The 21,648-nt window shown below is 40.2% G+C and overlaps 1 protein-coding gene across 4 annotated transcripts in view; it reads left to right on the top strand.

The window, feature by feature from the left end:
* Positions 1-21,648, top strand: part of LOC128741441 (liprin-alpha-1) — a 1,114,069-nt gene that overhangs the window by 618,999 nt on the left and 473,422 nt on the right. For all 4 annotated transcript variants that reach the window (XM_053837258.1, XM_053837259.1, XM_053837257.1 and 1 more), the window contains exon 11: positions 6,624-6,807. In XM_053837258.1, the coding sequence (XP_053693233.1) occupies positions 6,624-6,807 (184 nt within the window). The remainder of the gene's footprint in view (positions 1-6,623; positions 6,808-21,648) is intronic.

Below are 21,648 nucleotides of genomic sequence, written 5' to 3'. Positions count from 1 at the left end.
GGATTTGGCAATATGAAATCAAAGTGTATGCTAGACTACCACCAACAATATAAACACCTTCCTCCCTCCAGTGAAAGACATTATACCACCGTCACAACAACACAACGTCATCAATAGTATAAAATGCCACGATTGCGAGTCGGTTTACATTGGTATGACTACTAACCATCTGAAAACAAGACTCTCCGGGCATCAAACGACCGTCAATCAGCTGGACAAACTACTGAGCAACAAACTCTCTGCAAGCGACCACTAGATTGTTTCTCTCAGAGAAAAAACTGCGCTGATAGCCCATTGCGTAGACCAAGACCACAGATTTGATCTGACCAATACTAAAATTATCGATCACAGTTACAAAAAATATGCACTACCTATACTTGAAATGTGCCATATCTCAAATTCTCGCAACTCCATCAACAAGCGTACCGACGTAGAAGGCCTCAACCATACATACTCAGGATTATTAGCTTCTCTTAAACCCACCAACACCCCTTTACCATAGCACTATAGCCAGATATTCAAACATAAAATACCAGGTACAATAAGTGGACGTTAGACGTTAGCCCGACAGTGCAAAGAAAAACCAAATCGTGACAATTTAATTTAACAGACAGGAAAATAGATGTGCAACAAAAATAACTAAGGACATGTTACTTTAACTAAACAAAGACAATTGACAAAGGACAGACAGTATTGTAAGTATAAAATTGAAAATTAACAAAATTTGTAACAAATCTAACACCTAATGTATCCTTGTAGAAATCCTTGATAAAGACTTCAAAATATAGTCGAAACGTCGGAGAAAGTACAAAATCTGTTCTGATTTATTAAGACTGACAGCCGATTTGAAATTTGAAATGTGAAGATTTCAAAGGTGATCAATATCGGACAATATTGTCCGAACCCACAGTTCACTAAAATTATAGTTCTCTTGCTCCCGATATAGCCGCTCACTAGTGTGGGCCGGATTGCAATTGTTGCACCGATCACTTGTAGTAAAGCACTTCCCGAAGCAAGATCATTTTTGATTAAATCTAAAAAATAAACTTTAGTGCCAAATAAATCCGTTTTTGTTTCATTTAAAATTAATTTTGTTCAAATCGGTTGAGAGACCGCTAAGAAAATGAAGTCTCTTATTTTTCGAATGGGGGCAGAATCCGGGTCTCTCTCCACGCCGAAGAGGCCAAGACCTTCGCCACGAGACGCAAGACCAGCAGTCGCCAAGAAACCCAAGGATACGCCAGGCACTAGCACACAGCTGACTACTGAAGAGGTTCTAGAAGAAAACAGCCACGCTCCGTGGCAAGTCGTCGGGAACCAAGGAAACGAAAAGAATAACAGAACTTGACGTAAGTTCATTAATGGGAGAAATAAAGGCGAAGCGCTAATAGTCAGAGCAAACGGTGACTCGTACGAAGAGGTTCTGCTTGCCATGTGGACCATGCCGGAACTCAAGGAGCTAGGTGCAAATGTGCAGAAAATTAGACGCACTCGCGATTGAGAGATGATGTTCGAGCTGAAAAAGGACCCGCAAGATAATATCTCTTCTTACAAAGAGCTAACTGAGAGAGCCATGGGTGACGCGATGGAAGTGAGAGCTCTGTACTCGGAAGCGACTCTCCAGTGCAAGGATTTGAACGAGGTTACTTCGGAGGAAGAAACCAAACTAACATTGAAGGAGCAATACGATTTGGGGGATGTCCGAATGACCATCCGCATGAGAAAGGGACCTCAAGGAACGCAAGTAGCTTCAATGAAACCTATTGAAGCAGCCAACAAGGCAGTGAAAACTGGAAAAATCAAAGTGGGTTGGTCGGTATGTCTGTTGGGTATCTCAAAGCAACCGGAAGTATGCTTTGGATGCCAAGAGTTCGCCCACATTGCAAGAAATTGTAAAAGACCTGATAGGAGCAAATTATGCAGAAGGTGCGGTGATGATGGTCATAAAGCTTATGACTGTAGGAAGTCATTGAAATGCCTAATCTATCCAAATGAAGATGGCAATAACCACGTGGCAGGAGGCCCGAGATTTCCGGCCTCTAAACAGACGGCGGCTGCTAGATCACAGTGCAGGTGACGCAAATAAACCGGAACACTGCGATACAGCACAACAACTACTCTTGCAGTCCATGGTGGAACCACTGAGTGATGTAACTATTATCTCGGAGCCATATCGAATATCATCCGGCGATGGGAACTGGGCAGCGGATAAGGCGAAAACGGCGGCAATTTGGACGGTGAGAAGATACCCTCTATAAGAAGTAGTCTATTCCGCAGAAAAAGCTTTCGTGATTGTTAGAATTAACGGTGTTTTCATCTGCAGTTGCTACGCGCCTCCGCGATGGACGATAGAGCAGTTTAACCAGATACTGGATCAGGTGACGGATACGCTGGTCGATCGGAGACCAGTTGTTATCGCCGGTGACTTTAACGCCTGGGCAGTTGAGTGAAGAAGCCGCCTCACCAATCCAAGGAGTCGCAGTATGCTAGAGGCCCTAGCAAAGCTAAATGTAGTTATAGCGAACGTACTACTACTACGCACTACTAGCACATACCGTAGGGAAGACCGGGAGTTTATTATCGATGTCACCTTCTGCAGCCCTGGTACGGCAAGGATTACGATCTGGAGAGTGTGCGAGGAATATACCCACAGTGACCACTAAGCGATTCGGTACCGCATTGGAAACGGGACGCAAATGGAATCATATGGGGGACAGATAAGCGAGCGGAGGTGGAAAACGGTGTGCTCTAACAAGGGTGTATTCCTTGCAGCGCTTAGGTTTCAAAGCATTCGTTCGAACCTAAGTACGGAAGGGTTGACAGCAGTATTAACACGAGCGGGCGATGCCACTATGCCGAGGATAAAGAGACCGAAGAACGGTCGCCGGTGAAACACGACGATCGCTGAAATATGGGCAAATTGCCTTCGTGCCAGAAGGAGAAGTCAGCGGGCTCGCAATGAGGCTTATAGAAAAGAAAGAATACTAGCGCACAGGATAGCAAGAACCGCACTTAACAAAGCAATTAACGTCAGCAAGAAATCTTGCTTTGAGGAACTTTGTTCGTAGTGCCAACGCGAATCCTTGGGGAGATGCTTACAAAGTTGCCATGTCAAAAATTAAAGGTCCTTCCGTACCACCCGAAAGGTGTCCGGAGAAGATGAAAGCCATTATCGACGGGTTGTTTCCGCAACATGGAATAACACCCTGGCCAAGCCCACCGTATGGCGAGGAGGCGAAGCACGTAGAGGAAGCTCGAATCACCAATGAGGAGCTAATCGAGCTGGCGAAGGCCATGAATGGAAAGAAAGCCCCAGGTCCAGACGGAATTCCGAATCTGATTTTGAAAGTAGCAATCATGTAGAATTCAGATATGTTTAGGACCACACTGCAGAAATGCGTTGACGAAGGTAACTTCTCCGATATCTGGAAGCGCCAGAAGCTGGTGTTGCTGCCGAAGCCGGGAAAACCCCCCGATGATCTCTCAGTGTATAAGCCTATATCCCAAGCAACAATTTGGGTTTTATTGCACTCTTATGATGGTATTTAAGACCAAAATTGGTCTTGAAGACCACCATAAGAGTACAATAAAACTCACATTGTTGCTTGGGATGCCTATTTGATACGGTTAACAAGCTGCTAAAGAGAGTAATCCTGAAAAGACTCACCAAGTACACGGAGAATGAGAACGGCCTGCCAAACAAGCAGTTTGGCTTCCGGAAAGGCAGGCCTACAATAAATGCCATACGAATGGTAGTGGATGCTGCGAAAAAGGCCCAAAAACAACAGAGAAGAGGAAATTGCTACTGTGCGGTCACCTTAGACGTGGGGAATGCTGTCAATAGCGCCAGCTGGTGAGCAATCGCCCGTTCGCTGGTTAGCATGACAGTTCCTGTGTATCTCTGCAGGATTTTGAAAAGTTACTTTCATAATCGTACACTGATATACGAGACAGAAAGATGGGAGAGACGGATTACAATCACGGCAGGCGTTCCTCAGGACTCCATCCTTGGTCCGACGCTATGGAACGCGATGTACGATGGAGTGTTGAAGCTGAACCTCCCCAGGGGTGTAGATATTGTCGGCGTCGCTGATGATGTGGCGTTGATAGTAACTGGCGAATCAAGAGAAGAGGTGGATGTACTCGCCATGGAATCCATACATATGGTGGAAGATTGGATGGGAGTGAATAGGCTGGCAATAGCTCATCGGACTACCATACCGCGGGAAGCTGCAAAATTAACGCATCGTTGGCCGTTGTCGTTCGTTGCGGCATGCAGGCTGTTTGGCCCGATTACCGGTCTATATATAGCTTCCCGTCCTACCAGCGCGTTTATGTCACCGATGACGATTTTCACGTCCCGTCGCGGACAGCCATCATACACCTGCTCCAGCTGCGCGTAGAACGTCTCCTTCTCGTCATCGGGTCTCCCTTCGGGCAATGCGCATTGATGATACTGTAATTGAAGAAACGGCCCTTAATCATCAACTTGCACATCCTTGAGTTGATCGGTTGCCAACCAATCACACGCTGGCGCATCTTTCCCGGTACTATAAAGCCGGTTCTCAGCTCGTTGGTGGTGCCACAGCTCTGGTAGAAAGTAGCCGCTCGATGCCCGCTTTTCCATACCTTCTGTCCTGTCCACCAAAGTTCCTGCAGTGCTACGACTTCGAAGTCTCGGGGATGTAGTTCATCATTTATTATCCTATCACAACCCGGGAAGCCGAGCGATTTGCAATTTCATGTCCCGAGTTTCCAATCGTAGTCAGGGATGCCACATATAATTCTGTATTTTTGTTGAAAAAATCTGACAATCTGTACGGCGAAGAAAAATATCTGTGCAAAAATCTGTCTAATGCAAAACAATGAGAATGAAAGAGTCATTTTGCTGACTATTTCCGTCTCTTTCACTCTCATGTAAAAGCTCAAAAATCTGTTTAATCTGTGTAATTTGGCGAAAATCTGTATTCTATGCATACAGATTCTGTTCAGGCGATTTCTTTCAAATATCTGTTAAACACAGAATAATCTGTGCGTGTGGCAACCCTGATCGTAGTCCTTATTTCGTTGCGTAGGTCGACGCCGATTGTTCCGATCCCTATTTTCTTCTTCGTTGTTGGTAACTTTTTGTTTGAGGGGCTCTGTAGCCGCAAGGTTACCGAGTCTGCTTTGACAAGCGAATGGTCATGGGTTCGAATCTTAGTAGAATCAGGCCATTCGATGTCAAAGTGACTTTAGCATGGGTTTATTCTCAGGCCCCTCATCGCCCTTCCTTCATGCTGAGTTCTATATTATCCCGATATGGCCTATTGACAGTGCAAAAATGAGACCCTTATAGTAAAAATGCACTGGTTTGCTACGCCAGGGATGACTATAATTGGGGACTGTGCGCTGTCATGTGGAACGAGGTGGGTAAAGTAGAGTAAAGTATTGAAAGAAGGGTACCCAATTACACACAAGCACGCATAAAAAAAATTCAATAAGCATATCGCTCACTCAATAGCGACTACAGCCAAAATAAATGCAGTGCGGGTTATACAACAAACACCCGGGCGATATCACAATAGATCTAACCATAATGGTCGCAGTGATGAGTCCATACAGGAAAAAAAAAACTTTTTGTTTTCCAGGGCGGCTTGTTGGGCCTGCCCCTAACCCCCTGTCTCGCCGGAGGACCATCGTGCACAGCACTGTTTAGAGTCCCTGCTGGCATAAGGACGAGTATAATAATCAGCCGCCCCTAACATGGAGAACAGGCGCTGTTTGAGCCGCGCCTCCTTGGTGAACAGACGTTCGTGTTCGACGAAGCATTTCCTCTACCGCCATGCTATGGTTACCGCGCCAGTATTCGCGTCGCACCTCCTCACTTCGCTATTGTCAGATTGACAACATTGCCAGGCTACGCCGCATTTGGTATCATATGACTCGTGGAGGCGTGAGGCGGGAGCTTGTGAGGACCAGAGCTGTGTTTGACGCTCCTTCCAGGTTGTCAACTCACCATTTGAAGCCCAAACACTTTATTTTTAATAGGTCCCACTTGCCCCGGGTGCTTTGAAGTGCCGACCTTATTTCGACCCATTTTTTTAATGCCGTTTGTCAAATTAAACAACTAGTTTTCGGGTGTAATTTGTTAATACACTTATTATGTTTACCTACTGTCAGAAAAACATGTATTTTTACGTAAAGCCTGTGGCCAAAATATCATTTATAGAAAGGTGCGTCAAACTTACAACGCAAATTGAAAATAACGCTTAAATTGAAAGTCCAATTTTGATGTTTGGAATGCCTGCTATAAATAATCTATAATTTTAATACATGCGTTTGGGTTGTATCTTTCATTTCTAGAAAGGTTCGGTTGGAGAAAATGAGGTTGAAGAGAGTTATGAGCTCTGTTCCCACTTACCCCATATTCCCACTTGCCCCGGGGTACCTTACCAATATTGTCTTTGATTATTTTGTTAAATACCTGTATACTGTTGTCGATGGATCATATGCATAGCATAACAGTATGAGTTATGTTTACAATCAAATTAAGCACTTCCATATTTTCAATTACTCAATATTTTCAATATCTATTACCCTATGGGAAGCATGTGTTTCATAAAATTGTTTTATGATTACAGGTTAATACAAGAAGAAAAGCAGTCGACCGAGGCCCGAGCTGAAGAACTGGAATCTCGCGTGGGGAGCCTCGAGCATATGAATTTATTAACTAGAGGGCGTTCCATAGACAGACAAAGTCCTCCATTGAGCGGAAGAAGTACTCCCACTAGTCCAAATCGAGACTATTTACATAAATATCATACGGTAGGTCTACAGTTCTTGATTCTTTTCAGCTATCACTCACGAACGAAAAAAATGCTAATGAATTCTTATCGCTAATCTATTAAAAGTTACCGAGCAAGAAACAAATTGCTTAAGCGAAATAAGCGAAGTTCTCCTGGCGTTTTCTAGAAAAATGAGAGGCATTGAATTATTAAAATATTAAAATTTTGGATACGTTCGACGTACGATACCTTTGTAAAATTTATATATCAGTAGCACAGAACAGAAGTGGAAGTCCGAACGATTCGGCGATCAAAACTGGTAACAGAGTCTTTTTTGTTTTTATTTTTCTTTGGGAAGGTTTTCGCATAGAAGCAAATAACAGCAATATAAGCAGAACGCTCGCTGCCAATCGCATAGCAGCTTTCACAGGCTTTCGTGTGCATTCGTATGCGTTCGGGTGTTTTCGTGGAAAAAAGTGACTCGCTACCGCCAGGTTCGCTAGTATCTGTAGAAAGTAGCATGTACGTGTTTGGATTTCTACTTCCACTTCTGTTCTGTGTCAGTAGGGTAGGATGGAACAAAGTGTGTCAGTGAAGTTTTCTGTGTCCTATGATATTAGGGTATGTTGCCAATCATTGGACGATTCCAATGATTGGACAATGTCCAATAAAACGCTAATTCCAGAATACATATAGGGTATTTTGCCTATCATTGAACGAATCCAATGATTGGACAGCCGCCAATAAAACGCTAATTCTAGAATACATATACGCTCAAACCCTATCAAAGTGCATGAATTACTCACTTTGATCAGTTGTGGATCATTTCTTGTAACAATAGCGGTACATAAGGCAAGATTTAATAACAAAAATTCAAGTTAAACATTGTCATATACAATATGGGCTTTAACCCTCAATTTTGTTAGCATTTCAGATAAGAAACATGTCTCACTAATTAACGTTTAAAATCATTATGTTACCATGTTATGCTGTACACAGCTAATGATATTCATCTATGCACTATTTGTCAACATTTTCTAGCAAAATAAAAAAATACTCATAGTTTTTAAAGTATTAAAATTTATCTGTTTAATCATTGGACAATAAAGCAACAATTGTCCTAAGCTTGTACAAGAACTGAAATTGCAAGAACTGAACTGAAAAACCGCATTACTTCTCATTATGCATGTGCATTTGACAGTTTTTATGTTTATGGCACTGTTTACAAATGGTTTTCATTTGTACGCAAAAGTTTTCCGATGAAAATTTATGTAATGGTATTGATTTTTTATTTTATATACATGCTTTTAATTTTTTTAGTTAGAACGTTTTTTTGTTTTAATACAACAATCTCGATAAAAAATAGTCCTATTGCAAATTAAAGCTACTCCAGATTTGTTTAAACTATTTGTACTTGTACCTTATCTGAGAAATTTTATTATCGTGTATTTGATTTGGTGCTAAAAGTGTCTGCTCCAGTATTAGGGTAATCACAAAAATCATCATTTTAGTCTAAAGACTTGAAGAAAATTAAGAAGTTTGAATCATCGAATCGTTCCGGTCTTAATAGTACTGACAGCAAACGTAAGATACTTCTATGATTATTGTAGAATAATATTGGGTTGAAACAATTTTTTTATATAACGTTGAAAATATTTTGTTTTCTCAATTTTCGCCAACAATGGCGAGCTAGTTCTACATATTTTTTGAGAGCTAAATATTTTTTTTCATTACTTTTGAAAAATTATAAATTTTATAATTTTATTTCTTTTATAAACAAAGGTTAGATGATGAAACGACGATGAATGGTGCATTTTTTTAACTGTAAAGAAGCGGATATTCGTAGTTTTTCAGATTATTATCTTGCAAACAAATTTGGTTCGAGTAGTCGTGAGAGAAACAAACATAGTTTCCCTTGTAAAAAACAGTTCTTGCCATTGGGACGCAAGAAATAGAAGAATAGGAAAAAGTATGCTTCGAGGGAACCGTAAAGGGAGAAAAATTTGCGGAAAAGCAACAGAAATGAAGGAGAAGAGCATCGAAGTTTAGAAGGGGAAAATAACATCCCTGTTAACTAATTGCTGATTATTTTTAATGTATATATCTTAAAATGTATTCATTCTTAATAGTAAGCCATCAAATTAACTTTGAGGTCGGTGCAAAATATTGCATGTCCAACCATTGGACAAGAAGTGTCCAACTATAGGACAATACGGCTTCAGAACTGTTCAACGATTGGGCATTCGAGCGTTGTCAAAAAATCGCATATTTTTCCACGAAAAGCTTATTTATTTCGTGAAAATGGTTATGTAATGCGAACATATTTTGTATCTGATTCAGATTCTTATGTTTCTGTCTATTTGTAATTATTTGTTTAGCAAATATCGCTAAAACTCAAAACTCAGGGGCTTAGCTGTGCGATCATTGGCAAATTACCCTACGTTCAAATCCTATCAAAGTGCACAAATTACTCACTATTTGTCAACCTTTTAAAGCCAAATAATAAATTATTAAAAGTTTTTAAAGTATTAAAATTTGACTGTTCAATCATTGGATAATTAAGCAACGATTGTCCTAAGTGTTGTACAAGAGCTATCATAGGATGAAAAGTGCGTATTGCTTCTCATTATGCATGTGTATTTTACTGCTTTTACGTTTAAGACACTGCATACAAATGGTTTTCATTTGTACAGCAAAATAATCCAATGAAAATTTAAGTAATAATCTTAATTTTCAATTTTGTATACATGCTCTTTTTTATTTTAATACAATTGCACGAAAAATAGTCCTATTGCAATTTAAAGTTACTCCAATTTTGTTTAAACCCTGTGTAGTTGTGCCTTTTCTGAGAAACTTCAAATCGTGTACATATTTTATTTGGTGTTTGAAGTGCCTGCTCCTGAATTAGGATAATAAAAAATCATTATTCATTCATTCATTTATTCATTGTCCAGTAGCTTAAGACAGCGTTTCCCAAATGGGGGTTCGCCAAAACTTTAGTTCGCTGCAGAATAGTATAGGAAAATCCGCCAGGGGGTTCGCGAACCGAAAAAGGTTGGGAACCACTGGCTTAAGATATAAATCTTTTAAAAATTTGCTACCTCCGATTACCAACAGTTATTATACAATTTTACAACTTAATTAATTAACTATCGTACTACTACATTATCAGGATTATTCCCTCGAATTCACAATAAAATTAGTCTACTCGGTTCCAAACGTCGATGCGGCCTCTCTTGAAATTTGCTTCCGACGATGAACGCTTAACAGCAGGGGGTAACGAATTCCAATTTACCACGCCTCGAAACCAGAAGGTGCAAAATTCACCTAACTCTGCTGTTGATGCTTTATCAACGATCGCCGAATCAGTTAACAACTGTATGATTGAAGTCAAAAATGAACTAGGCCAAATTGCTACTGTAATCGGATCAATTTCGGATAAACTTTTATTGAATCCTGCTCCTGCTGTCGAAACAGCCACTCGTAGAACCAAGCACCCTAGAATCATTTCGCCGAATGACAACCCCGTTAGGCCTACTGGATTTCCGAATTTGATTAGCGGAACAAGATCAATTGAAAATTTTCCAAAACTAGTTGATAAAGTTCCGCAACCTGTTGCAAAATTTTGGCTTTACCTCTTGCGTATCGCTCCTCATGTGTCTGAGGATGAAATATCAGCCCTTGTGCAACAATGTGTCAACGGCTCACAACCGATCGTTAAAAACTAGTGAACAAAGATGCTGAATTAAAATCTTTGGCATTCATTTCTTTCAAAATTGGCATTGATGCGCAGCTGAAAGACATTTTCGTTTTGGATGCTGCAAACTGGCCGGAAGGAATTTATTTCCGGCAGTTCGAAGAACGTAGGAGATCTGCCAATTTTTGGGAACCGTTGGCGTCAAATTTCAATGAACAGCACTTTCAATTCCATCGCAGTCGGTAACGACCCCTTCCAACTAGTTGCTCGACCACCGTTGGATTTCGGGGGCCATCCGTTGAGTCACTGCAAATTTCGAACTTTCCAAAAATTTATGCAGAATTTGTTTCCCATAGCCCTGTCATCAGCCGTTGCGGTAGTGCCACACGTCGTAACCAGCCACAACCTGTATCTTCGTCCGACCAGGAGCTGAAGCTTACGCAACTGCTCTTTTATTATCAGAACACACACGGATTGCGCAGCAAAACATCTGAATTCGCACTGGAGGTTTCAAACTCGCTTTATGATTGTATTGTGTTGACCGAATCTTGGCTAGATTCGCAAATAGCATCTGTTGAACTGTTTGGAACCGACTACACTGGGTATCGCTCGGATCGTACCGCAAAGAATAGCGTTAAGGCGAGGGGCGGTGGAGTAGTCGTAGCCGTTCGTCGTTCATTCTCGTCTGAATTGTTTGTTGAGGCAATGAATGAATCAGTTGAGCAGTTATGGGCAACGATTAAGAACGATAGATCAAATATTGTAACTGGTGCAATTTATATCCCGCCTAATCTGCGGAATGAAGTGGAAATCATTGGTCGTCATTTCGTCGCTTGAAAAAGCTGTTTACTCATCCGATATTAACGATTGTCTGATTTTATTTGGTGATTTCAATCGTCCGGGTTTATCTTGGTTGACGCATCCACAAGCTGGTTATCTTTACGTTGATGCTTTACGCTCAACAGTGAACATCGGCAGTTCGCATTTATTAGACGGTATGTCTTTTCATAGCATGTATCATATTAATCCTGTATGCAATGCAAACGCAAGATTTCTGGATCTAATTTTTGCAAATCAGCAAGCTTTGTCTACTTGTTCCGTTACGACCGCTCCCGGCGCCCTCTGCAATGTCGACGTTCATCATCTATCTTTGATGGTTACGTTTAACCGTACGGTAAAGGCACATTTTACTGATGATTTTGATCCCAATTGTTTTGACTTTTGGCGAGGAAATTATGATGCAATCAATCGCATTACGAGAAGTGGATTGGGATTCAATCAATAACAGTAATGATCCGAATGAAGCTGTGTTCAGATTAACTGTTAAAGTGCAAGATCTTATACTTCAGCATGTTCCCAGAGTTCGTCCGCGTCCCAAGCCTATCTGGGGAAATAAGCTTCTTACTCGCCTCAACCACTTACGGAAATCCGCTCTTCGTGCCTATCGGAAAAGTAAAAATCTGGTCAATCGATATCGTTTTACCTCGGCAAGCAGATCATATAAAGCGTTAAACAGAAATTTATATAGAAATTACGTACGCAAAACAGAACGCAGCTTACGATTGAACCCTAAAAGTTTTTGGAGGCTTATCAATACAAAACGAAAAGAGGATGGGCTTCCCTCTAGCATGTTTTCGTCAGACAGTGAAGCGACGACAGATTGTATCAAATGCGACTTGTTTGTTGAGCACTTTGCTAGCGTTTTTAATACTGCATGTGCTTCGTCGAACGATATTGCTACAGCCAGGGCATTGTTGCTGATAATGTGATTACCGCTGAAATATTCACAATCACAGACGAAGAAGTTGCTAAGGCCGTGCGTAATTTGAAGCAATCCTATCGCCCTGGCCCCGATGGCATTCCAGTTGCTTTACTAAAAAATTGTAACGAAGCTTTAAAAATACGGCTAACTTCCATATATAATCTCTCTTTGCAATGCCAACTATTTCCTTGTATCTGGAAGGAGTGGATCTGGATATGTTCCCAGTGTTCAAGAAGGGCGATAAACGGAATGTGGCGCAGTATCGTGGAATTTCCTGTTCGTGCGCATGCTCGAAAGTTCTAGAAGCTATCGTATACAATCATCTAATGTTTAGCACAAAAAACTATATTTCGACCGCACAGCACAGATTCTTCCCTGGCAGGTCTGTAACTACCAATTTATCAGAGTTCACTTCATTTTGCTTGTGCGGCATTGATCGGGGTCTCCAGATTGACGCTGTATACACCGACCTGAAAGCTGCATTTGATCGTGTCGATCATGGGATATTATGTGCCAAGTGTGATAAACTCGGAATATCTGTCACGATGGTTGCATGGATAAAATCGTACCTGCGGGATCGCAAAATTGTTGTGAAGCTGGGAACGTCACAATCTCGCTGGTTTAGTAACAACTCCGGAGTCCCTCAAGGAAGTATCTTGTGGCCTTTGCTGTTTTCGTTGTTTATCAACGATGTTACAAAGTTATTACCTCGTGGCACACGACTGTTGTATGCCGATGACACAAAAATCTACCAGATTGTTTAAAGCTACGATGATTGCTTCAGACTCCAAGCGTTAATTATTTTGTTCGCTGAATGGTGCCACCGCAACTTTTTGACGTTAAGCATCGCCAAATGCACTGCCATCAGCTTTCACCGCAAAAAACAGCCTTTGTTGTTTGATTATCACGTTGATGAAATATCTCTACTACGCAAGGAAGTTGTAACACCTAGATCCGTATTCTGGATGCCCAATTGACATTCAGACAACATTACTCTATGATCATTAACAAGGCGAATCGGCAACTTGGCTTAATTTTGAGAATTGGAAAAGAATTTGAGGATCATGGAACCTTGCTGACCCTCTATTGCTCGCTGGTACGCTCAATTCTGGAGTTTGCCTGCGTTATCCGTATTACGACATCTGGGTGAAACGTATTGAACGTATTTAAAAACGTTTTATTATTCGCCATTGCCGCACCCTGCCATGGAGAAATCCCGAGAGCTTACCACCGTACAATGACCTCTGCATTCTTTTTGGAATAAAACCCCTCGAACAGCGACGCAAGAATATAATATCCCAAATGGCCAACAAAATCCTGACCGGTAGCTACGATTGTCCCAACATCCTCGCTATGCTACAGATATACCCGAGTAACAATTTGAGTTTTATTCCACTCCTATTGTAGTTTCAAGGTGGTTTTCTCAGCCATATTCTTTATTCATTAAGACTATGATAAGTCGGATGAAATTATCAATAAATAACAAACGGTATTGTGTTGTGTCGTAAACATTAATGCAAGTGGCAAGAGCCGAGATTGTTTGCTAGTATGATGAAAAGCAACACTTTCTTATTGAAATCAACTTAGCAGTGAGGGACAGCACCAATATCGAAATATATACACACTGAAACAAGAACCACGGTATTTCGTACCATTTTGCAGAAAACACTTGCTTTTTATAAGTACAGTTGGATTTCGAATTTGGCATGGTTCGATTTTGGCATGCCTCGATTTTGGCAACAAAAGTATTCATTTTTGGCAACACAAGATATTTCACTTCTAAAAATATGCTTAAATATCAATCAGTTTCTGCATACATGCTTCAAATGACGAAAAAATGATGCCCTCAGTATGTTCATGAAAAAAAGTTGTGTGGTTTCGAACAATATTTTTTTGCCGTAGGACTACGTTTTCGAAATCCTACCATGAAAAAGCTATTCAAATTTACCACGATTATTGTACAAGTAACATGTTCTCAAATAATTTTACCACCTTTCATGGTAATGTCTAGTAATTTTGACTACGATTCTGTTATTTTTGTTATGTATCGGGGTAACGTCGAAAGTAACGCATAGTAATTTTAACCGGAACACTGCTTAAGCTAAACAGAAATCTTTTCTGCAAAAGTTCACTGGTTTATCCTTTTAATTTTACGCTCTAATATGGTAACAATTACCATCATCCTTGTTTCAGTACACATTCAGATGAGAATCTTATTCTTATTACATGCAATATGCAAAGTAAAAACAAACAGAACAAAGGTTTCATTTGTCTCGCAGTACTGGGTCGTTGATTGATTTTATTGGTGCTTACAATTTATATATAGTTTTTCAGCCATATAGTTCTGGAACAATATTGTGATACTTCCATAGGCACAAATATATAGTTTTTTATTGAATTATTTCTTAGTATAAGAATCTATAGGATGTTTGACTATAGGAAAATGCTACCGAAAAAGCTTTTTTATCAGATTTTTTATGGCATACTCTAATTAGTGGGGGTTGGCTCATTGGCTATATTTATTTATAATGTTTAAAGCGAGTCAACGTAATAGTTGTATGTCGTCAAAAGGACAACCTTTTTGATTATAGACGGGTTGTGTAATCGCGTTTTACGTAATTTCGCGGCGTGTTTCATAATATGTGGATTCGTAACGCGTTTAAACCAAACGATTTAAAAGACCGATTTGTATTGAACTGGCCGGATAGCTTAACTCCTGCATGCGTTCATGTTACGGCATAGTGTCGCGTATGAAAGCGGTAGTTTTCGTTGTCTATGCGGTGATCTTTGCAAGTAACGGTTACAATTTGCGATACAACAGCTAAATTATTGAATGCGACTAATATTTTTACCCAGACCTGCGCGTTGTCGGTTTATCAATATTATTTATCTAGTTTTTTGAGTGAAATTTGCCAAATTTGGAAACATTGTTTCATATGCTTTGAATGCATAGTAGTTGCCAAGTGTCAAAAATGTAGTAGATACACTAATTCGCGCAGAAATTTAAATGTAATTTGCAATAATGTTTGTCTCAGGTCAATCCCGAGTATACGTGATTTTTGTGCGGCATGATACAACCGCGGAGACGTGAAGTTTTTAACGTAACGGTTCTTAAACGAGTATGAACGCGTGATTTTGGTGAAGTCCTTGATATCGTTAGCTTGGGTCCGTTGCGGGATGTTTATTTTTGCCCGGTATAGTTTTTATATGTGTCGAGTTCGAACCCGGATGCATCGCTCGCGTATTCTGGACGAGGATTTGTGATGGACATCGCGCGGGACTAATGGATGAAATGTGGTTGCCGATGCGCGCGTTGTTTCGTTTTTATTTGCTGTTTGATGTAATTTTAATAAATCGCCTGAACGCATCACTTACCACAGTGAATCCAGATCTGATCATACCTTCTCATACTCACACAATCGTTCTTCCCGTGATATTCGTGAAGGTGCAGAGGTAATCTCGGCATCATAACAGCGAATGTTGAACTAACAATCCTTTCCTTTCATAACGATCACAAGGACGTGTCCGGCGCCGTTATTGATCTATATAAAGTTGTAGCTACTGAATTGTTGCACATTGAAGATAGTCAACTTTCCTGAAATGCCATCTGTGTGGTTCCCTGTGCAACTTCATTAGCTCAGATCAATCACGGAGGTGCAATTACGATGTGTGGTCGTTCATGCTCATGCTATCGGTGTGCCCATTTGTACGCATTCTTGTATAAATATGGCCGATGACTGCCCAAAAATATGATGAAATTGATTATTATTTTTGTGTCGTAAAATGAAAAATACCACAGGTTTTCACAGAGATTAGCATATTTTCTGTTGGTAGTACAAAAACCATGGAACGTATAGATGTCACTATGAAATATTTCACAAACATGTTACATTTAAGCTCGTTTCTTGCGCTTTTGACGTAGGACTACGACTTTGTTTACTATACTGGGACTGGGTAGCACTTTGTAAAAACGAAAAATAGAAGTGTAACGTTTGAATGAAATATTTCAAACGCTAATAGCTACTATACTACTGAACGAAACATAACAGTTAATATGTCGTTGGATAGATAAAATGTCCAGCAATTTTATAGTAACATATTAATAATAATTTTTTATACGCTAAATAGTGAAAATGTGTGTAAAGTTTTAAGGTCGAATTTTCCCATACATTTCCCTTGTGATCGCCTAGCTTCGCAGGCACGGACGACAATTAGATACACCAAAGGATTTGGATCCAAATGATAACCTTTGAGACCACTTTGTAAGCCACACCCCTTTTCACATCCAATTGGCAACATCGATGGCTATTGACGGCAACACCGACCACGAAGACAAGCGGAATCAGCGGGCAATGGCCAACGTGAATCCAACACGATGCACTTTACATTACATCTTGCATTATTCCTATCGCAGACATGCGAAATTGTTCGATAGCTTGCTCAATCAGTGTTGGACAATCATTTAAGCAGCAGCAGCCGATATGGTTTCCTCCACCACCTACACTAGCTTACAAGTAGCAGCGGCAGTGCCAGTGACTATAAAATGGTACACTTGGTTCGCCGCCTGCTCATTTATCGCACGATCGCACTGACGGACGGTCAGTATTTATCATCGACGGCTATTGGTGGCGAAACCAACGGCATTTGGCGGCAACACCGACAGCAATTGGAGGTAAAAAAGATGGCATTTTGGCAGCAACACCGGCAATTGGATGCAAATCCAAGGACTTTTGCGGCAATTAATTTTTTTTTTTTTTATTTTTTTTATTTATTAATGGCAATTCGAGGCATACCCGATGGCATTTTGGCGGCAGTTTCAATGGCAATTATCGCAAACCAACACTGAAGGCAAATGGAAACGGATCGACTGACGGGCAGCAAATTCAGCAGCAGGCCATTGTGGTCTTAAACAGTTCTTATAAGAACTATAGTAATTGAAGAATGGAAAGATTTTTCTACACTTTCTAAATGGTTAACGTTCCATTTTGCGTTGTACCATGGTAAACATGGGAAGTGCTTGCGCAATCAGCGTCGGATCATCATTTGAGCAGCAGCAACAATCGATCTGGTTTCCCGCCGCGTCCCGGGCCCGCACGATCGCACTTGCGGACGGTCAGTATTTACCATCGACGGCTATTCGTGGTGAAACCAACGGCATTTGGCGGCAACACCGACAGCAATTGGAGGTAAAAACAATGGCATTTTGGCGGCAACACCGGCAATTGGAGGCAAATCCAACGACCTTTGCGGCAGTTAATGGCAACATCGATGACAATTCGAGGCAAACCCAATGGCATTTTGGCGGCAGTTTCAATGGCAATTATCGCAAACCAACACTGAAGGCAAATGGAAACGGATCGACTGACGGGCAGCAAATTCAGCAGCAGGCCATTGTGGTCTTAAATAGTTCTTATAAGAACTATAGTAATTAAAGAATGGAAAGATTTTTCTACACTTTCTAAACGGTTAACGTTCCATTTTGCGTTATACCGTGACCGCACATAATTGCGATCAGCTCCTAATTCCGATCACTCAACCTAAATGGTCAATTTTTAGAAAATTGTGCCAAAATCTGTAGTAAATGAGCACGCTTAGTTATTGTGCTATGTGTTTATGTGTCAGTTGTTGAAAAATGACTGCCTTTGGGGCACCATGCACTTCAAAATAAATTAAATTCGACAGGTAGAAGCAAACAACACCCTCAAAATGTGTTTTCTTAGCCGAAGTGCTAAGCGCACGATCAAATTTGCTAAGATCATAGCAGCGTGAAAACATATTACCTTCTTCGCTATTCTATGATAACTAATAGATACAAGCATATATAATCGTTCTGTATCAAATTTGGCTGAAAAAATGCTGAAATTGCGGAATTTATTCCATTAAAGTAATTGATCGGAATTATGAACATAATTTTTTTTTCTGCTTCATATTCCGATCACTATATCAAAGTTATAAACTGGCAAAATGCAAGCTAACGAAGTTACTATTTGGATTTTAGGATTGATTGCAACATGATAACATGGTAGGATTATCGAAATTTTTTGACGTAGGACTACGTCTTACGTCATCTACGTCATAGGTGTCAACCAAAATTTGGAGTTAAGCCACCGTCACGAAAGAATGAGAGATTTTGAACGCTAATAGCTCTTCCAATTTCAAACGGATTTTGATCATAAACGATGCAGCAGTTGTATGGCTTTCTTGAAAAGATTGTTTGCCAATCGCTAAATAGTGAAAATTAACGAAAGCTTTCAAGCTAAAAATTCTCCATACATTTTCCGTACGATGGTCTTGCTTCCCAGGCACGGACGACCATTACACACACCAAGCTTGTGGCTGATGCTGATTAGCATAAGTTAGCATAAGCATAGACACTAGCATAGGATTCCGCCCGTGTGCTGCTACTCCGTTATTGACCAGGACCGATGAAAATTACAAAATGATGACTGGAAAAAGCATGCTTGAGACAGCGCACTGTTCCTTTTTGTGCAACCTTATCAGGTCCCTGCGTGCTGATCAATACAGACGCCGGCCACGTCCGAATGCGGGTCCTCGTGGGATGGGAAGGAATGTTAGTCCAATACTTGTTGCTAATAAAGACCAGGGAATCCTCTGCATCTTCACAAGCATCAAGCTTGTAACTGCTGCTGATTCAAGACAAAGAAGCAAAATAAACTTACGTGTTTTTTGTTTACTACAAAGCACAGTATAGCCTAGGTGATACATTCTGATTTGGAATTTTGACCTGTTTTTATACGACAGACTTCGTAGCCTGTAAGAATACGGGACAATTGTGCTACAAATCCTTTGACTCTTTCAGTCGAGATTCGAACATGTGACGTCTAGCTTCCTGATCAGATGATTCTAGCAAAAATCTTACAGAATTGTTGCTCAAGTTGATATTTCTATCAAACTTTGTAATAAATGTTTCTACCTTTGTCACAATTTGGTTATACAGCAAGACAGAATACTGATTGTTCTTACTCATATGGATATAAACTAGATAAAATTATACCATAATTTTATATATTTGTGATATGCCTTGAGCAAATTTTGTTACAATTTTAGTTATTTCAACTGCTAGCGAGACCAAGTTTATAACAAAACGCAAAGGAGACTTTGTTATAAAATACTTATTATCTAGAAGTCATCCTGTTAAAAATTTGATATATTTATTTGATCGGGTTATTAAACCAGTGGCTGCTGGTCAACTGAAAGGCTCAGACGTTTTACTTTTCTAACGCTGCAAACAAGCGACAGCGACAGCGCAGTTATGAACTATCTTATTAATGCGTGTTCTTTTAATATAACAATAACATATTATTCAAGACTTAAGTTTTCTCCTAGAACTTTGTTAATAGCTGGATGCGTGCGGCAAATTTCTATACTGAAATACTCCGATAATGGCACTGGTAAAAATATTCGTTTTTGATATCACAAAATAGCTCACCTGCTATAAATACGGTACAACAAGATAATATTATTATTATATTGTTTGTTTTTTCTCACTTTACGCTATTTTACGCTACACATATACCAATATGGCGTAAAAAGTTTTCTTTAATATTCGAGGTTTCTTCGCGAAAACCAGCCTCACGTAGTTCTACACCAACTACGCGGTCATGTCTGGAACACAACCTTTCTGATATGATTTTTACTATTATTTATGATCAAAGCTTTATGAAAACGTCGAAGTGACCCAATTTTATTGTAATTGTAACAGTTGAACAAAGATAAAAGAAGAGGAAAGTTTTATAATCCGCTTGTCGATCTTTTGAGTACACAAATTTTATGAATATTAAGCTAATGATAATAATGATCATTAACGCAAGCAGAAGATGACTGGTAGGGGGATTGTCGTCAAACTACATAAAAGCAATACATTTCAGATCCATTTGGTACGAGTTGACAAAAGCTTTTTGCTTTAACAGCTCATTATGACGTGATCGGAATTAGATACACCTGTGATCGGAATTAGAATCACCCCTTATAATTGATGATCGGAATTAGGTGCACTGATGCATCATACTATGATGCATTTTGTTAACTTTCGGTAAATAATTTAGGTATTTTAGTATTTTTCCATGAAACATAATTGAAAATACTTGCTAAAGACAGATACAGTGTTAATAAATATCAAAGCTATATTTTTCAGTAGGGACTCAAAGATGAATCATGCCTTAGGTGATCGGAATTAGGTGCTTTCACGGTACCATGGTAAACATGGAAAATGCTTGCTCATTCAGCGTCGGATAATCATTTGAGCAGCAGCAGCAGTCGATCTGGTTTCCCCCAACACCTACACTAGCTTACAAGTAGCAGCGGCAGTGCCAGTGACTATAAAATAGCACACTTGGTTCGCCGTCTGCTCATTTATCGCACGATTGCAGTGACGGACGGTCAGTATTTACCGTCGACGGCTATTGGTGGGGCAACACTAGTAATTGGCGGCAACGCCGATGGCAAATGGAGGCAAAAACGATGGAATTTCGGCGGAAACACCGGCAATTGGAGGCAAACCAAGGGCTTGGGATGGCAATTGGAAGCAAGACCAAGGACATTTCGCGGCAACACCGGTTGTTAGTGGTAACATTAATGGCAATTGTAGGCAAAGCCGATGGCATTTTGGCGGCCACTTCAATCGCAATTATCGTAAACCAACACAAAATCACAATGATGGCAAACGGAAACGGAACGACTGACTGGCAGTAAATTCAGCAGCAGGCCGTTGTGGTCTTAAACAGTTCTTATAAGAGCTATAGTAATTGAAGAATGGAAAGATTTTTCTACACTTTCTAAATGGTTAACGTTCCATTCGGAAAATTATTTGAGCAGCAGCAGCAGCCGATCTGGTTTCTAACACACCTACACTAGCTTACAAGTAGCAAAGGCAGTGCCAGTGACTATAAAATAGCACACTAGGTTCGCCGTCTGCTCATTTATCGCACGATCGCACTGACGGACGGTCAGTATTTTGATAAAACTAATCCATTTCTACTTTACAGTGATTTGGTATTTCCTATCACTCCTGTATTAGCGGGCAACCATCATCCTAGAATCTAAAGGACCGAAAAGCGACATCCATCTATATATTGGCAACAGTAATTATAGTACTGATTTTTAAGAAGTGCTATCAGCTCAAACATAGTTCTTTTCAGGGCCACCAAACAATTTCAAACGGTTTTTTTTAAAACCACTATTGATTCAATGAAGAATTATATCAGAATATTTCGCTCTTCTTTTACAAATAAACACTCAAACAATGATACTCACAGATACTCAAATATGCATATGCCATAAATGCAGTTTGCATTAGTCTTTGATCTATGCTGAGTCGTGCTGCAGTGATTCAGATTGAGTTGGACCTCCCATTACGTGCTTTGCGTCCCGTTTACCGGTACAGATCAAGCACTTGGGAGGCT

Source organism: Sabethes cyaneus, chromosome 3 (assembly GCF_943734655.1).
Source record: "Sabethes cyaneus chromosome 3, idSabCyanKW18_F2, whole genome shotgun sequence".
Lineage (NCBI taxonomy): Eukaryota > Metazoa > Arthropoda > Insecta > Diptera > Culicidae > Sabethes > Sabethes cyaneus.
Note: the sequence above shows the minus strand (reverse complement) of the source record. Positions and strands in the feature narration are given on the sequence as shown.